Raw genomic sequence first — 14433 nt, forward strand, 5'->3', positions numbered from 1 at the left:
TTTTGGTTGCACAATCACCTTGAAAAAAAAAATCGTTCGGACTAAACGCCAAAATGTACACCTAATCTAAATGCCCCATCGGTTCCATGCAAATCGAATTACATTTTTGGACAGTTACTACAACTAACAACTAGCAAATCGCAGCAATGCCAATGAATAAAATCTACGATTCTACGGCATAATCAATGGGCACGTCACTTACTTATGCCATTGCAGACTGCTTGTCGGATTCTTCACCCAAGGCAGCGAGGCCTGTGCAGGGGAGACAAGCGACCCAAAGTTTGCTTTTCCATCGGTGGCGCGAGACTGAATTCCCCATCGCCCTCGGTGGTGCGAGATTGAATTAGCGCGGCAATCCTCCTCTGCCGCCGGAACCACCGGGACGGAGCCGGCGGGCCGCAAGGCGCGGGGGTGGATATTTTCTCGTGGGGATGGCGGCAGGGCGCAGTAGAGGATGGCCGAGAACAGCAGCTGCTGCGCGCTGGTATTCCCCGCGCGCGCCGGGCGACCACGACTTGCCGACTCCGCGCGGCGGCGGCCACAGTCTGTAGCAGTGTGGCAGGAAACGCCGGGATGGGGGATGGGGCCGCCGCCAAATGGTCTACATGGACCCGCTATGTCACCACTCACCACCACTCGCAGGCTATCAAGCCCATGCAGATTCAGCCCAAACACGAGCAAAGTGTTGATAGCCCATCAAGAAAAGTGACCTCCTAGGCGGCCTGCGTTCCACGTAAGAAGGTGGGCTAGGAACATTTCCAACCGGGCAGGCGGTTTTTTTATTTTTTTATTTTTTATTTTCGTTTTTTACAAAAATATATTTTCGATTTAGAAATTTACAGGAGTATACCCCTGCCGCCCCGCTGCCAGGCGGCCGGGACCTGGCCGCCCGGCAGCGGGGCGGCAGGGGCCTTTCTGAAAAAAAATTCGCGGAGGAAATTGCGCGCAGGTCCCTGGGGGCCGGTCGCCCGGCAGCGGGGCGGCCGGCCCTGGCCGCCCGGCCGCGGGGCAGCCGGTTCTCCCACCCTTATATAAGGGTTGGCTGGTCCCCCACCCCTCATTTGCATTACTAAAATTCCAGAAATCAAGAAAAAAGAGGGAGGGAGGGAGAGAGGCGAAGCCCTGCCGCATTTTCGAGCCGGCGACTGCAGGTAACCAAAATTCTTCTACGCTTTACAAATAGATTATGTTGTAATTATTTTTGTTGAAATAGTAGATTAGCAATCAATTTAATTATTGTTAGGAGTGATTAGTGGTACATTTAGGTGCAGTTACTTGTAATAATTAGCGTTGATACAGTACATTTAGTGTTAGATTAAGTATTAGAAAGTACTAGAAAGTTGTTAGAGAAGTATTAGAAAGTCTTAAAAATTGGAAGATAATATTAAAAAAATTTAGAAAATGTTAGAAAATTGTAGAAAGTATTTTGTTGAAACAGTAGTATAGCAATCAGTTTAATTATTATTTGGAGTGATTAGTGGTACATTTAGGTGTAGTTACTGATAATGATTAGCGTTGATATAGTATATTAGCAATCTGATTTCTCACTTGTGATTGCCATGGCTCAATACCATGGCATTCTCAGGATCCACCTACATTCCATGGAGTAAGGTGACGGAAACAGTCCCCCCAAGAGTCCAGGTGCCTATGTGTTTTTGCGGATTCTTGTGCAAACTAATGAAATCAAGGGTTTTGGGGGACGACTTTGGCAAGAGATTCTTCATGTGCGAGAATTACGAGTACGACCCGCCCAAGCATTACGGCAAGGACCGAGCAAAGGTACTACAAATACTATCAGAGTTTGTCACTTTCAGATCTAGTAATGACTTCTAACATGATTTAGGGAAAGACTCCACCGCCTCTATGTGATTTTGTGCAGTGGTTAGACACCGAGCAATCTCAGCAGGATAAGGACCACGTGGAGCGTCAAGCAAGGTGGGCTGCACAAAGGTGGCAACGAATGCTGCATGAAGAACAGATGGAGGAGAAGCACAAGAAAAACCAAGAAGAGATTCTGAAGAGGATTGCAGAAGTGGAACGTCAGAAGGCAGAGGAACGTGAAGCTGATAGGGAGAGGAAGCGAGAGAGGGCCCGCCGTGTTAAGGAAGCACTGTCTGAAGCTATTAGGAAGGGAAAATATCCCCGGCGCACTCAATAAAGCGAGAGAGGGCCCGCCGTGCTAAGGAAGTAGGGTCTCGATCCCATATTGACGACCACCAGTGTCGTATAGAATTGACCACTTCTTCTTAGGTGCATCCTTAATCCACTGTGTGAAAGGTCCGCCGCCGGAACGTCTCCGGCTGGAGGTTGAGCCCTGTTCCTTTAGCAACTTGGCGCACAATGCATCAAACTTCCGCTGTTGATTCTGAGTGCACAACCTCTTGAACAAATTCATAAGTTCCTTATTCTTTAAGCGCTCATAAAAGTTTGCACCCATATGCCTCATGCACCACCTACTCACTACATCTGGCCATAGAGGAGGTTGTCCTCGACTTCCTTCATGTAGTTGCCTTATTGCTGCTAGAAGACCTGCATGTCTGTCACTGATGAGGCAAACATCAGGCCTTCCAGCAACAACGTGAATCTTCACACGTTCAATGAACCAGTACCATCTCTCTGTGTTCTCATTCTCAACAAAAAAAAGACGATGGGAACCACCTGCTTGTTGCAATCAACTCCAATCGCTATCAGTATTGTCCTCTTATATCTTCCTGTCAAGAATGTGCCGTCAATACATAGAACAGGAAGACAATACATAAATGCCCTCACACATGCACCAAGGAAGAAGAAGGCACGAAGCAGAAACCTAGGTCCCTCATCTAAACTCGGTACAATGTAGGTATCAGTCGCGCTTCCAGGATTTCTCTGCACAATTGCTGACAGCATGTGAGGCAGGTTATCATATGATGTCTCATATGTGCCAAATCTCATCTCAAACACTTTTTGTTTTGCCCGCCAAGCCTTTGCATAGCTGATTTTGTATTGAAAACGGTCGTCGATGTCCCTAATTATCAATTTTGGCTCATAATCAATTTTGTCCAGAATCACCCCATACATCTTCTTGGCCACGAAGGTGGATGTGATGTTACGGTGAGTTTGCGCAACAGCAGTTAATCTACATGTATGTGGTGTAACAATTGAACACTCCTAGTGTGTCTTGTACTTGCCCTTGTAGGCATATACTCGCCATGTACAATCGCCATTGACACACTTCACCTCATATTCTTTGCTACTAGACTTCACAACTCTGAATTCCTTCCTCAACGATATAGCCCAAAGCTTCACAACATCTTTCACAGCTTCAATGCTAGGATACTTTGCCCCCTGCACAATCTCATTCTCTCTGTATTCGTACTCATTACTCCTAATATCCTGTATCACTGGATTTTCAAAACCCTTGTCTCGCCATTCACCTAGCAACGGGTAGTCCTCATCGTCTGATAAGTCCCCACATTCTTCCATCATTCGAGCCTCTTGGTCTTCATTCTGTACAGCTTCCACTATTCCAGGTATCCGCTCTCCCTCATCAGCGAAACCTTGCGGCTCAGATTGAATGACATGCACGTTCTGATCTTCTTTTTCTCCTACCTGATCAGCTATACCTTGCGGCTCAGGTTCTGTAACATGCATGTTCTGATCTTTATTTTCTTGTTCCACTGCTTGGTTTATATGAGATGATGTACTTGTTGACCCTTCACCGAAATGGGCTGCCTTCTGGTGAATCTGAATTAACATTGCAAGAGGCCACCCGCGGTCAAGAGCTGCTTGCATGTAAGTCCGCCATTCTTCGGTTTTTGCTATAAGCATCAACTCCCAGAAATCCCCTTCAGTTCCCCAATTCGTCACAGTCTGAACGGTTAGGAAATGAGTCTTTGGATTCACATTGAATATCTCGTGAAACCATTTGCGTATGGAACCAAAACTCCTCTCTAAGGGTTTATCTATTCCGCACTCTCTTCGTTTAAAAGTTGATAGATCTACTCCATACGCATTATGAGAAATATAGTAGTCACCATATAGCCGAGTGCTTCACTGATCATTGGTTCATCCCGTACATCTGCCGTGCTGCCGTGCAGTGTTTATGATGTTTTCATCATGAATTAGTGATGCAATGACATGAGCATGATACCAGGATAACTTCGGTTCTCATTATTACTCCGCGTGTCCAGGACCGTGTTTGGTAATCTTCCGGGTTTCAACGTTAAGGTACGTTTGGTTGCATCTGAGATATGTTCGAAGCTCATATTTTCTTACCAGTTTAGAGTCCACTGTAATAAAACGATAATCTTTGAAGCATCACACCGAAAACTCCTCTCCATCTGAGCCTCTGAACCGCATAATCAGTCAGAGAAATTTGACGCGTAGGATACAGACTACTGCGTTGGAATAGTCACCGTCGTGCACATCCCGGCACACGTCGCTACTTGGCAGGGTGTAGTCTTTTTTAAAAAAAAAAAATCGGAACGCTGGAAGCTGGAGCAGTCAAATATTTGGCATTTCTGAGCTTGAAGATGGACTGACAAATCCCGTCGTCCAATTTCCTTTTCATCTCTCCATATAGTTGTGCACATAGCCAAGAAACAGTTCGATTCATGTGCTCCCAGCTGCTCCTCCATCCTTCGATGAGCTTCAAACTGCTTTCAGTCGTATTAGCTTCCTTGCTGCTATCAGCGGCTGCTGCCGCCGCCGCCACCACCACCAGTGGGTCCGGCAACTCGAGCTGCGCGCCGGCGGCATGCGGGAACCTGAGCATCACGTACCCGTTCTCGCTCAGCGGCGTGCAGCCGCTCTACTGCGGCTTCCCGGCCTTCGAGCTCACGTGCGCCGCCGACGCCGGCCGCGCCTACCTCGCCAGGACGTTCCGGGACCGCCTGTACCGCGTCCTCAGCATCTACTACTCGTACAACTCCTTCGTGATGGCCGTCGACATCGACTCGTCCTACGTCGGCGACGAGCGGTGCCACATCCCGGACTTCAACGTGTCCTCCGGCCTCTCCCTCCTGCCGGTCAACGTCAGCGCCGCCGCCAACACGAACCTCATCTTCGTCTACAACTGCACGCTCCCCCACAACGCCAGCGTGCTGCTGCCGCCGCCGTGCACGAGGCCCATGATCGGCGCGTACGTCCCGGACGGCGAGGGCAGCGCGCTGCCGCCGGAGGTCCCGAGCAACTGCAGCTCGGTGAGCGTGCCGGTGCGGCGGTCCTCCTTCCGCAACGCGTCGGAGCCAGCCCGGGAATACAAGAGATTGATCGAGGAAGGCTTCGTCTTGGAGTGGCCGCCGACCGCGGCGGAGTGCGGCGCGTGCACGCGGCGCGGCGGCGAGTGCAGATTCGTTGAGCAAGCGTTCCGGTGCATCTGCAGCGATGGGAGGCCCTGCCGGAATTCTCGCGGTAAGCTACCGCCAGCAGCATCTGTTAACTTGAATTGGTCTATTTCTGAATTCTAGTAAGCAATACGGCAATACATACAGGTGTCTCACCCATGGTTTTAAATAGCGGGTTATGATAAATAGCAGCGTATTTTTTTCTGATGCTAAGAGGTTATAGCGGGCTATGACAAATAGCGGTTTACTACTAAATCATGAAAAATACAAGTAATAGATGCACAAAAATATAGTAATTAGCGAATTTCATAAATATAAATATGTTTCTAAAGCTATGAAAACATTACTTAAGTTGATAGTGTAATAAAAATCATACAATTAAATATTTATTTGTCCAAATGACCAAAACAGTAGCACTAAGTTAAGGATAAAAGCTATAGCGGAGCTAAAGCTATGCTATTTATCGCAGCTATAGCCCAATTTAGCGTTCATAGCTGTCATAGCGGCACAAATACAAATAGCGTAGCGAGAACCCTCTAAAAAGACTATTGCGGGGCTATAGCGAGGCTATAGCCCGCTATTTAAAACCATGGTCTCACCATATGCTGCCATTTCTATCTAGTTAGAGACTGGTATTTCTCCCGTTCTTGTAATTTCACACTAGAAGCTCAGGTAATTTCCATGATAAGCAACTCCCAAGTGTCGAATCCTAGCTAAATTTAGAGTTTGGAAGGCCTGCAAAAAAGTAAAGAGCTTCATAATTAGAGGGTAAACCAACATGCCTTCTATCATCTCTCGCACACAGCCCTGTTCTTCTTCCTCTGGTCGGTGCAATAGAGCTCGAGCAGCCACCCGCCGGTCAAATTCGCCTAACTCCAGCCACCAAAATCAAATCGCCACCATCCACACCTCCACCACCTTCCTACCTCACTTTCCCCCACTTTGCCCCCTTGAGTTGCGACCTCCATGGCCGAGAACATCTAGGTAGATAAGTAACTCAGATTTTGAACTTTCTAAAGCACTTGACTCTAGAAAGGACTGAAATTCACTTGAAACAAGACAAGCCACTGAGCTGGTTGTTTCCTTTGATGATGAGGCTGATTGAGTGGTTGATAAGCTGCTGCTGCCACCTATTTTCCGATGCTGCTCCAACTCATGCTTCTTGTACAGCTCTTCTAACTCTTTTTTAATATCAGCAACCTCTTGCTCACACCGTGAGGAGCCATAAAGTCCATTAAAATAGAACTGAATATATCTCATTTTGAACCTAGGGTCAAGGATTGTAGCAATAACCATTACATTGTTCTTCTCTTCCTAATATTTAGCAAATTTGTCTAACATTGCAGCACCCATTTTCTTCAAGTATGGGTCATCAGAATTTTTTGCCTTTAACAATGCAATCTTGACTTTCAAAATGTAAGGGTAGAGCACATTAGCAGTAGGGTAAACTGATCCTGAAAATGCAGTGGTTGCTCCAGCCATCTCTCCTAGAATTGGTCTAATCTTCTCATATATGTTCCATTCAGATTCTGTAGGTTTCCATGCATAGTTCTGTTCTACTTGAGCATAATAACCAAATGCAAACCTATACTGAATGCAAGTGTCCAGCATTTTATATGTTGAGTTCCACCTTGTTTTAACATCAAGAGAAACATTTCCCAACTTCAATAGCATAAACATTGCAAACCTCTACAAACTTGTACAAGCGACTTGGAGACCTCTTGAAATATTTCACAGTATTCCTTAGGTCACTTATGAGACCTTCTATTTGGTTCAGACCATCATTAACAACCAAATTGACTTTGTGAGCAGCACAACAAACATGAAAATATTTGGGATCAAACTGACCATTCTTTCTAGCAAGCAACTTGGCTGACAAATTTGTAGTAGCAGTATCATTATTTGAAGCATTATCAAGGGTGATTGACATAACCTTATCTTCTATTTTCCACTCCACCAAGCACTCAAAAACAGCATGAGCTATCACCAAACCAGTGTGCGGAGGATCTACCTCAAGAAAGTTAAGAATACGGCATTGCAAAACCCAATCACTATCTATGTAGTGTGCCACCAAACACATGTACTGGACATTTTGATTGGATGTCCACAAATCAGTAGTCAAACAGATTGACTCAGCCTCTCTAAGACTCTTCCTTAGCTGCTCTTTCTCAGATTCATAAACTTTCATGCATTCATTTTTAATAGTCTTCATACCAATAGATTCATAGTTGCTATTCATCCACTTCATCAAGATATTAAACCATTTATGCTCAACCATCCTAAACGAATACTCATGGACAATTATCATCTTTGTAATCAATTTTCTAGTGTGCTCATGGTCATATTCAGTAGGATTAACAACAAGAGAGCCATCATCTGCAACATAGTTGAGTGTACCTTGAGCAAGTTGTCGTTTAGCTTTAGCAAGCTTGTTCTGAAACTATGTGCAGCGGGAAAGGTGGCGGTTCAGCTGTGAAGTTGCTCCCCCTTGATGGTATACATAACTCTTATGACAGAATCTGCACTTAGCCTTTGTCACCATAACACCAAACTCCTTCTCAGATTGAACATGTATCTCCCTGAAATACTTCCAACAACCAGCCCTCTTTCCTCTCTTTACCTTGGTCTTAGAAGGCGATAAATGAATACCAGTCCCAGCCTTCAATTTCTTCCTTCCTCTAGTTGGCTTCGATGTATTTGATGCCATGCTTACATCATCTCCATCCTCTTGCTCCTGCTGACTTGCATCACCATCTGCATCATCATCATCGGTCGGCACACTTAAAGATATAGCACTGGCATCATTCATGTCAAAGTTCTCTCTATTGTTCTCATCCTCCGCCAAAGGCTCGATGTGCTACACAATCACACAGATTAAATACTAGTCAAAAATCAATTTTGCTGCAGAACTTGCATAGTGAATTAACACAAATCAATTTACAGATTACACAGTTGCTAGAAAACACGAATCACATGTGACATCCTAGTGTCCTACACAGTCACATCCTAGTATCCTACACAGTCACACGACCTAATCACATATATTCTAGGCTGCAACCTACAGATCGAGAAGTATGAACAAAAATACATACTGTGTCCGTGTCTGCTGATCCTCGGCCACGGCCACAGCCACCGCGACTTCCCATCGCAGACGGCATCTTCTTGTGCTTGCTCCTCGATTCAAGACTTGGCGCCACCGGAGGCAGCATCCCTTGGACTTCTTCCTCATCCTCCATGACCGGCAGGCAGCGGCGCAGGGCTCGACTCGTTCGTTAATGGCTCGACTCCAACAGCAGATGAGATCCAGTTGGAGAGTTGACTCAGGTCACATACACAGGCCCTGTTTGGATCCATAGGTTAGAGTTAGATTGGGTTAGATTGGAGTCATCTAACCCAAAAGTATCCAAATAGGGTGGGTTAGAGTGGGTTAGATGCATCTAACCCACCCAAAAAACTATCCCCTTTAAGGGGTGCTTGTTTGGGTTAGATTGGAGTGGGTCCCACTTTTTCCCCTCTTTCTCTCCCCTCCTCGGATCCTTCTGCGGCAGCTCTCCCCCATCCGCGAACTTCCCGATCCAAGCCGCGCCGCTGCTACAACCCGCCACCCCCCTCCCATCGACGTTGCCTGCGCTCTGGCACGACGCAGCAGGTCGAGATCCGCCGCTTCGAGCGCCGCCGGACCGCGCGCGGATCTGCGCCGCGTCACACGCAGCTGCCGCAGACTGCCGTGCTGCACTCCGCCTTGAGCGCCGCCTCTCGGGGCGAATCCGCGCCGCACGCAGCTGCTCGCCGTGGCCGCCCCCCACCGCCGGCGGCCCGCGCGCGGATTTGCGTCGCGCCGCACGCAGCTGCCGCAAACCGGCGTGCTGCACTCCACCTCGAGCGCCGCCTCCCGGGGCGGATCCGTGCCGCACGCAGCTACTCGCTGTGGCCGCCCACCGCCACCGCCGCAGACCACCGTGGCTACCGCGTCCCGAGGCGGATCCGCTGCCGCCGCCGCCAGGGCCGCCGCCTGCCCGCGCCGTTGGATCCGGGGCGCCGCCGAAGCGCCACCCCGCGAAGCGGAGCTCGGCATCGAGCGGGCCAGCGAGGCATCGGTGACCGCGGCGTGGACGGGGAGTGCGCCGCCGAACGCCGCGACGAGCACAGCGGCGAGCGCCCTGCTCCAGCATGAGAGAGAGAGAGAGAGGCCGGAGGGGAGAGAGGGAACTTTGGGAGGGAGAAAGGAGCTAGGGAGGAGGGCACACAAAGCTGGCCACACCAAATCCTACTGGAGAGGGACCAAATGATTGGAAAAGTGCATTTAATTTAATTCCAACCCTTGCATCTAAACATCTCTTTGGTTAGAGTTAGTTTTGAGTTAGTCATGAGCTAGAAACTAACTCTCACTTCTAACCAAGTTAGAGTATCCAAACAGGGCCACAGTACTACTAAAAGTTGGCGCAGTTGGAGAGAGTTGACTCAGGTCACATGCACAGTACTACTAAAGTACCTGATCTGCACTGCAAGTCTTCGCCCCAAGTCTTCCATGGAAAGGTTGGCGTTCGTTTTCGTTAGATATTTCCTACCGTGAAAGGCCAGGCACAAGAATATTCTCATCTTCTGAGCTCTAAAGTCTTCCATGCACTTCCAAAAAATAGAAGTCTTCCCAGCACAATGCTGTCATGTCCTTTTTTCCAATCGAACATCTTGGCTGCTTCCAGCTTGCACGCTTGATGTATAACGTTGCAAGTGATACCGCAGAGTATCGCAAATTTAGGGGCTACAATTTGACATTGTCCAATTTGTACATGTTCGATCTTTGTTAGTGTCCTTTCACTACTGTCCCTTCTAGTCTTCAAGGACAGAGCACCAATTTAGAAAAAAAGTTATCTGGTGATTAGGATCGCATGGCCTAGTACAAATCTACAAATGCGTCTCAACCGTCACAAACTAATATTCAGTAGAAAGTGTACCACCATAGAATTGTGGTCTAGATATGTACAAAATTTTGAAATAAGTATAGAAAATAGAGTAAAATTTTAGTGGTTCACTCCAAGACCAATTATATGGACCTAGAGTCTCACATCGACACTTCGAGAGTTTATGCACCTAGGCGGGAATCCAGAGTAAAAAATTAAGACCCCAATGTACTTTACTGTTTTCTAAATATATTATTTTAGTACTAAATTATGTTATTGTTCTAGCATTAATGAAACTTGTTTCTATTACAGGACGCAAGAGGAGCGATGGGAAGATAATACGAATAGGTAAATGATAAACACAATGATGCTTTAACATTTAAAAAAATGAAGGCAGTCATGTCCTCCTAGGAGACTGTTCATCTGGCGCACAAAATGGCATATATTTAGAAAAAAAACAAAACATAACGTAAATTTTGATATTTCAAGAAAATAACATACGATTTTATCTCAGTTTTGATGGCAGCAGCTGCAAGCTTGCTCTTTCCATGTATTTATGTGATGGTCTGCCATCAGAAAGGGCAAAGACTACGGTTACTCCTGGGCAAAAGGGCTATCAGCAGTACTGAAAGGAACATTGAGGCTCTAATAGTATCCTATGGATCCCTAGCTCCAAAAAGATACAACTACTCACAGGTAATGAAGGTAACTTCTTTTCTCAGTAATAAGCTCGGACAGGGTGGTTATGGAGTGGTTTACAAAGGAAAGCTACGTGATGGCCGTCTGGTTGCAGTAAAATTTCTGCATGACAGCAAAGGTAAAGGGGAGGAGTTCGTGAATGAGGTTATGAGCATTGGCAGGACATCTCATGTGAATATTGTAAGCTTATTTGGGTTTTGTTTGGAGCGCTCAAAAAGGGCTCTTATCTATGAGTACATGCCCAATGGTTCTCTGGATCAATACATTTTCTCTGACAACCCCAAAGAAAAGTTAGGATGGCAAAAGCTCTACACGATAGCGATTGGAATTGCTCGTGGGCTTGAATACTTGCACCACAGCTGTAATACACGCATTATACATTTTGATATCAAGCCTCAAAATATCCTTCTAGATCAGGGTTTTCGCCCAAAGATTGCTGATTTTGGTTTAGCTAAATTGTGTCACACTAAGGAGAGTAAACTTTCAATGACTGGTGCAAGAGGAACAATCGGATTCATTGCTCCTGAAGTCTACTCTCGAACCTTTGGAGTTGTTTCAACAAAATCGGATGTTTATAGTTATGGAATGATGTTGCTAGAGATGGTTGGAGGCAGAAAAAATGTGAAATCTATGGTTGAGAAGTCAAGCCAAAAGTATTTTCCAGATTGGATTTATGACCATTTTGCACTTGATGATGGGTTAGAAGCTTGTGAAGTCACATGTGAAGTTGAAGAAATTGCTAGAAAGATGATTTTAATTGGCTTGTGGTGCGTACAAGTACTGCCCATGTTTCGCCCTACAATAACAGAAGTTTTGGAAATGTTTGAAAAAGGCTTAGATGAGTTGGACATACCGCCAAAGCAAAACTTCAGGCAGATACCGTAAGATATTTCATCTACATATTTCTGTGCAGCAAAATTTTAAATGACAATGATATATGCAACTATTTTCTCTTTTTCAGCGAAGATTCGATGTGTATTTTGAGTACAGAAAGCACGGGCTTCAGCAGTCATACCAAAACACAAGCTTTTAGTGAGGTTGTAAAGACCAAGGAAATGAGTATTGTGGGTTCAAAAAACTTAAAACGGCTACCAACTGTGTGACAAGGTCAAGATGTAGCATCAGAATTAGGTATTTATCATATATCCGCCATAAACCAGAAGCAACCATTTGTTCACAGGTGAGAGGTCAAACCTGATGTTTCAGCCATACTCTCTGCTGAAGAAAAGTATACCAGCCTACTATAGTGTGTGGTATTCTTGCATCTTAGTCTACATATTAAGGCCCCAGCTGGGGCCTGGGGGGAAGGATATATAGTCCAATACAAGTATTCTTATAGACCATCATCACCCAGAAATTCCCAAGTAGTGAGCTGTGAGCCCATCTTTACTGGTGTCAAGCAAATTAAAGTACAGGCAGAATGATGGGCAATGGGCATGTTGAAAGGATGAAGTTGATAGTAGTCATGCACTCATGCCATCTTTACTGATGTTCCTTTCAGATACCAATTCATGCATCTGTTCTGATGTCTTACCAGTAAATATTTCGGTTGCACAATCACCTTGAAAAAAAATAATCGTTCGGACTAAACGCCAAAATGTACACCTAATCTAAATGCCCCATCGGTTCCATACTTCCATGCAAATCGAATTACATTTTTGGACAGTTACTACAACTAACAACTAACAAATCGCAGACTGCTTGTCGGATTCTTCACCCAAGGCAGCGAGGCCAGTGCAGGGGAGACAAGCGACCCAAAGTTTGCTTTTCCATCGGTGGCGCCAGACTGAATTCCCCATCGCCATCGGGTGAGGAGAAGAAAAACGGCGAAGCTCTGCCGAATTGCGTACTTGTGATCTACCGGTAACTTCCGTATGAATCCATTGATATTGTATAACAATTAAATTTAATTAGCGGATTAGCTGAATTAGATTTGGTGCTTTAGAACACTCGTTTAGTATTACAATTTCAGTACTATTACATACTTGTTTTTAAATTAATTATGAATTAGAATAGAATTATGAAATGACCTTATTGATATTGCAGCATAAGGCAATGGCTGCCTACAATTGTGGAGGATTTTCTTGGACAGAAGAAAAATCTAGTATAATACTTGATATCATGGCCCATCTTGTTATCAGTAAGAAGTTGGATCCGTTAGCGGATGGTACGATAGAGATGGTGTTGTCCAAAGTAGTAGAGTTTAAAGATTTCACATTATTTCGAGGTATTACGATGCAAGATGTAAAGGGACACCTGCTAGAACGTCGGAAGATATACATGAGAGTATGTGAACTAGCGAATCATCCTAATATCATTGGATTCTTACAAAGTGCTTGTAAGATATGGATGCGGCCAGAGGTGTATGAGATGCACATTAAGGTAACTCTCATTCAGTTGTAATCCCGTCCGTCATTTCGAATCCATATTTATAAAACAGTAACATTGTTTTTTAATTATATGCTAGGATTACCTCGAGGACACGGAGTTGATTAACGAAACGATACCAAATTTCCGTAAATTGGTATGTATCTTCGGTGGTGGACTTATGCCGCAAACTAGACGAAGGAGACGGATAAGATCTTCGGGTGATAGTACTTGGCCTGCGCAAGAACAGATGCCCGGAGGTTCGTCGAGTCATGCTTCAGCACCTCAACCACCAACTTGTGTTAACTGGGATGACGACATGGATGACTTCATGCCCCCCAAACCATGGCCTCCAACACATGATGTTCCTCCCCCTGTACATGAACCTAGAATCAGAAAGGAGACAAAGGGAAAGGCAAGAGGTTCGTCAAGTCATGTTGCACCACCTGCAGTACAAACTTGTGTTAACTGGGATGACGACATCAAGGATAAACAAGTGATAAAATGGGTACTTAAGGAGCGCCAACAAGCAGTAATCGATAGCGTAGACGTGGTGTCTAGGCTAGATGTTACCTTTGTTTGCACACCTTCTCCACGGTCTGTCGGGGTAGGCGGCAGGTGGTGACAGCCCTGTCCGTCTCTTGTAGTCCCCCCACGTGAGGGTTGGGTGTAGAGCTAGTAGCCGGATACTCTTGGCAGACCAGGAGTAAGCCGGTGCCCGAAGTAAGCAAGTAGAGGTAGAACCTATCTTACTAGAACTCTAAGGCATAGGAATCCTCTCTATCCTTGCCTACCTACTTCTTGTTTGTCCTTGGACATACCTGTTAGAAGGTTAGTACCTCTATTCCCCGTGGAAATACGATACCCTGAATACTCATGGGTGAAGTGCTACAACGATATCTCTGTACGCTTGCGGATTATTTTGTGAACGTTAAGAAATACCAACAGGCGGCATCTCTGACATCTCTTAGCTCCACGAGTTCTCGCTGCATCGAGTCTCGAGACTCTGATTAAGTTTTGAGTTGTTGCAGCATCGATGCTGCCTCACAATCAGAGTCCTCCTTGATCTTTTTGAGCTTCTCTATTTCATCTGCATTTCGGTACATAAGAATCTTTAAATTCAGTACCAAGCTTTCCTGAAT

General features: G+C 45.7%; 1 protein-coding gene across 1 annotated transcript; it reads left to right on the forward strand.

The window, feature by feature from the left end:
• The first annotated feature begins 4515 nt into the window (after positions 1 to 4515).
• On the forward strand, positions 4516 to 12526 carry LOC120673204 (LEAF RUST 10 DISEASE-RESISTANCE LOCUS RECEPTOR-LIKE PROTEIN KINASE-like 2.4). Its single transcript, XM_039953949.1, has 4 exons — positions 4516 to 5391; positions 10538 to 10573; positions 10740 to 11805; positions 11886 to 12526. The coding sequence occupies exons 1-4, from the start codon at positions 4593 to 4595 to the stop codon at positions 12025 to 12027; spliced, it is 2043 nt and encodes a 680-aa protein (XP_039809883.1). The 5' UTR covers positions 4516 to 4592; the 3' UTR covers positions 12028 to 12526.
• Positions 12527 to 14433: the final 1907 nt, after the last annotated feature.

This window comes from Panicum virgatum, chromosome 5N, assembly GCF_016808335.1.
Source record: "Panicum virgatum strain AP13 chromosome 5N, P.virgatum_v5, whole genome shotgun sequence".
NCBI lineage: Eukaryota > Viridiplantae > Streptophyta > Magnoliopsida > Poales > Poaceae > Panicum > Panicum virgatum.

Bases quoted from the DNA above. Each gene is read 5' to 3' on its own strand.
- LOC120673204 (XM_039953949.1), top strand. From the start codon at position 4,593: ATGTGCTCCCAGCTGCTCCTCCATCCTTCGATGAGCTTCAAACTGCTT. The intron at 5,392-10,537 runs GTAAGCTACCGC...TTTCTATTACAG, and splicing joins GCCCTGCCGGAATTCTCGCG to GACGCAAGAGGAGCGATGGG. The intron at 10,574-10,739 runs GTAAATGATAAA...ATTTTATCTCAG, and splicing joins TGGGAAGATAATACGAATAG to TTTTGATGGCAGCAGCTGCA.